Source organism: Micrasema longulum, unplaced genomic scaffold (genome assembly GCF_059751315.1).
Source record: "Micrasema longulum isolate JH-2025_06_02 unplaced genomic scaffold, ASM5975131v1 h1tg000296l, whole genome shotgun sequence".
NCBI lineage: Eukaryota > Metazoa > Arthropoda > Insecta > Trichoptera > Brachycentridae > Micrasema > Micrasema longulum.
The window spans coordinates 123,861-127,643 of NW_028277500.1; the positions used below are offsets into that span (position 1 = coordinate 123,861).

Genomic DNA, 3,783 nt, shown 5'->3' on the forward strand with positions numbered 1-3,783 from the left:
GGGTTTTCTCTCCACATTTAAGTACAATTGCATGGTGTTAGGCGAAAAATATGTTAAGGCGATCAATCCAGCGCGGAGCAAAAAAAGGCAGTTTTCAAACTAAAATTTAGAGTCTAATAATAAGTATAACATTTTTTTTTTAAAACCACATAAAAGATTAAACATTTATCTAGTAAACTGATGAAGTAAAAATTTCTTTTTAAAATTTTATTTGACTAAAAAATTGCAAGGAAAAGTGCACTTTTCGTTTTTTTCAACATTTTCAACACAAATTATCTATATTTAGATAATATATTGTAATATGTTTTATTGTAGTTATTGAAAGATCTATTATTTATCTAAGCCGATGATGAGTTAGTTTTTTGAAAAAAAGCATATAATTTTCGTAAAATACAATTCTTTCAGAGTCCATTTTGGGTTAAATTGTTTAAACTAAATGGCTCTTTCTTATGCATATTACTTTTAAAATTGTTTTTTTTTTTACATTTCTTTATACAACACACATTTTTCTAGTTACATATATTTTTTAATTTTCAAAAAATGCTAAAATATAAATGTAATTAATATTATAAAATCATGTATTTTCATTGAGAATCAATCATATATTAAACGTACAGTTTGGTATCAGTTCTCTCGGGCGTTCACCGAGTACGGACGTGTTTTCTGTGTCGGATTTTTCGGGACGTTTCTTCTGTGATTTTTTAAAGTTTTTGAATTAAAAATGGGTTCCAAAACAATTAAAGCTAAAGGTTTTACAAGAAAACATAAATATCGTAACAAGACCAAAAGATTTGACAAGATAAATGAAGAAAGAAATAGGTAAGATTTTTTTTTATATTTTCGCATGTATAACTACAGTGTGTTTCGGAATCGAGTATTCTTTAGCATATTATATATGAGGCGCAGAGCTTCATAGAAACTGAAACGACATTACCAACTGATTGATTTGTTTTCTGAGGCCTTGAATTATCCAATAAATATTTATTTATTTAACGTTTTGTACATAATGTTATTTGTACATTGGCGGGCTTATTGCCAAATGGCATTTTTTTCCAACCAACCAATAAAATAATAGTTTTATTTTTTTTATTCAAGTTACAGAACATATAAAAATAGAAATAAACGTATTTGTTTATAAATTACCTTAGATCAAAACTATTACTCAAGGGGAAAAATGAAAAAAAGAGGGAAGGAGGAGAGATTAAGGAGTAGAAAAGAGATTTTTCTTCAGACGTGATTTAAACAGAGATAATGTAGCAACATCTTTGATGGATACTTGATGTTGTGTTGATTGTTAGTGCATTTAAAATATATATATATATATATACCTCTACCCACCTAAACAATAAACGTGTTTCAGGAAAAGGGAATTGGCTGCCCAAAGATCTTCTACAGACAAGCATATTGTTTCCAGTAGTTTAAATGAAGCTGATGATGGAGAAAATTACAATTGCGATACTCTTCATTCAACCGTATGTATTGTCATAAATTTAATTACCTAATATAATTGATTATAAACAACTAACTAGTAACTAGTCATTACGGCATTTCTATAAAGGGGTAGGCAGAGAAGGTAGAACGCCACACCAATCTATCCTGGCATCATATATCTTCACGAGAATAATTCATATGTCCACTTTCAAGCACTTGTTGTACTTATAAATTTAGGCATACTCGCATCATATTTATGCTATGCTCAATAACTAACTAAATAACTAAACATCACGCCATTTCTCCAAAGGGGTAGGCAGAGAGAATAGAACGCTATACCTCTCTGTCCTGGCACACGTGGCATGCTTCTTTCACATTCATGCATCTTCTCATGCGCGCACGCCGATTATTCCGACATGGGACAACTCAAATATTTATTGTACTTGATCATGCCACGTCTTTCTCGACCTTCATCGACTTCTACATCCATCATTTATTCGTTCCGCATGAGCGAACCATCATAAAAGACTTTTTTTTATTTTGTTCTACAACTTTTGAAGATGTTTTTTTAATTGACCTAAATTTAAATTTACCGTCTTATATTTCACTTAAAGATTCTTCTCATCGTTTCTTTGAATCCCTTAAAATAAATATGTGTTTATGTTTTTCCTTTTTTAAAAAAAAATGTTATTACTATTTTATTTTATTTTTACATCTGAGTATGTTTTTCATTCTTTATTTCCATTCTTAATTCTTAATTACTCTTACAAGTTTTCTTCATTTTTAATATTATTTCCATTTGTAAATACTCACTACAAACTACAAACCTTAAAATATATTTTTTTTTCACTTAAATTTAAATTTTTAAACAACTTTCATTTATGTTTTCTTTTCCCTTCTCTTTTTTATACTTTCATAATTAACATTAGATTCAATTGCTTTTTAATATGGAAACTTCACTGGTCCATTAGAATTAAGTCCAATTGTGTAAAATATTAAACTTTGTAACTGTACTGTATGTTTCCTGAATAAAAGAAAATAAAAAAAAATAAAAAAAGCTTATCTCAGCTTTGCATTCTGGATATAGTGCTGGTTTTAGTTTTTTTTTTTTTAGTAATAATATTACCAAAAAATGAAATAAATCATTTAATTTATATACCTACTCAGTTAATTATCACTAGCTTATTAAAAATAGAATTCACCGAAACATTTATGCACACTCCATGATAAGCACTGTTGATTCTTGGAACTACATATTTATTTGAGTCAAACTCGGATTTTTTGGTGATTGAAAATGCATATTAAAACCACAGCTAATTGCGTTCCTCATTAAGGGTTCTTTTCTTAGAAAACTCAATTATGTTAATAAAATTTGAACATAATAAAATAATGTTTCCTATTTTATTGTCTTGTGCACTGTTAGATATTGCAAATACCATATATATTTTTTTATTTTTCCAACAGGTATCTGAAACAATACTTGAAGAAGATGTTGGATATTGTTTGAACGTAAAAAAAAAAGAAGACGACAATACTCATTTTAGTATTAGTGGACGAAGAATAATTGATTTAGGGTTTTTTTTTGAAAAATTACAAGAAATCGCAAAACATGACAATGCTTTACAGTGCTCCATTATAAATTTAAAGTTTAGATCTGAAGTTAGGAAAGGTTTTTATAGCACATTTGTTGTGAAAAGTGAAATGTGCAATAGAATATTTTCGATACATTCAGATCGTAATGAATCAAATAAAATTGACATAAATCACGCGATAGTTTCGGGAATTATGAGCATAGGTAGCGGATTTTCTCATCTAGAGGAATTAACATCGGTGGTAGATATTCCTTGTATGCAAATTTTGGTGTTTTGACTTCAATAAATGTTTTTTTTTAAAGACATAACAAGTATATTATATTTTACTTTTATTATGTTGTTTGTGAATAAAGTGTAGCTTTAACAAAAAATATGTTAAGTATTAGATAGAATATGTGTGCTTTTATTAATAATTAAATGGTATTTTTTACTTTCTTTTTTATCAGCAATAATATATTTGTTAATGTAATTGGATATGTATCTGGATAAATAATAAAATATTTACTGATGATAAAATATTGTTTTTTTTTTGTATACTTTTTATGCATTAAATCGTATCCACCACATTGATATATTAAGACTAAGGAATAAATAATATTCCAAAAACGATGTAAAAAAAATAGTTTATACGAAAATTAATGATAGGTGAGAACAAATTTATAATCCAAATATAATAAATAAATTGAGCCGTGAGTCCGTACTGTAACATAATACATATTATTTATCTTGCAAAAGTAATTATAGTTTTCAAAAGGAACTA

General features: G+C 27.3%; 1 protein-coding gene across 1 annotated transcript; it reads left to right on the top strand.

The window, feature by feature from the left end:
- The first annotated feature begins 581 nt into the window (after window positions 1–581).
- Window positions 582–3,420, top strand: LOC148282777 (uncharacterized). The gene is made up of 3 exons (XM_088224563.1): window positions 582–819; window positions 1,361–1,472; window positions 2,896–3,420. Exons 1-3 carry the CDS (start codon window positions 722–724, stop codon window positions 3,298–3,300), a joined length of 615 nt encoding a protein of 204 aa, XP_088080689.1. The 5' UTR covers window positions 582–721; the 3' UTR covers window positions 3,301–3,420.
- The last annotated feature ends 363 nt before the right edge of the window (window positions 3,421–3,783 follow it).

Coding starts and splice junctions, on each gene's coding strand:
- LOC148282777 (XM_088224563.1), top strand. CDS start 722: ATGGGTTCCAAAACAATTAAAGCTAAAGGTTTTACAAGAAAACATAAA. Junction 820..1,360: donor ATAAATGAAGAAAGAAATAG/GTAAGATTTTTT, acceptor AACGTGTTTCAG/GAAAAGGGAATTGGCTGCCC. Junction 1,473..2,895: donor GCGATACTCTTCATTCAACC/GTATGTATTGTC, acceptor TTTTTCCAACAG/GTATCTGAAACAATACTTGA.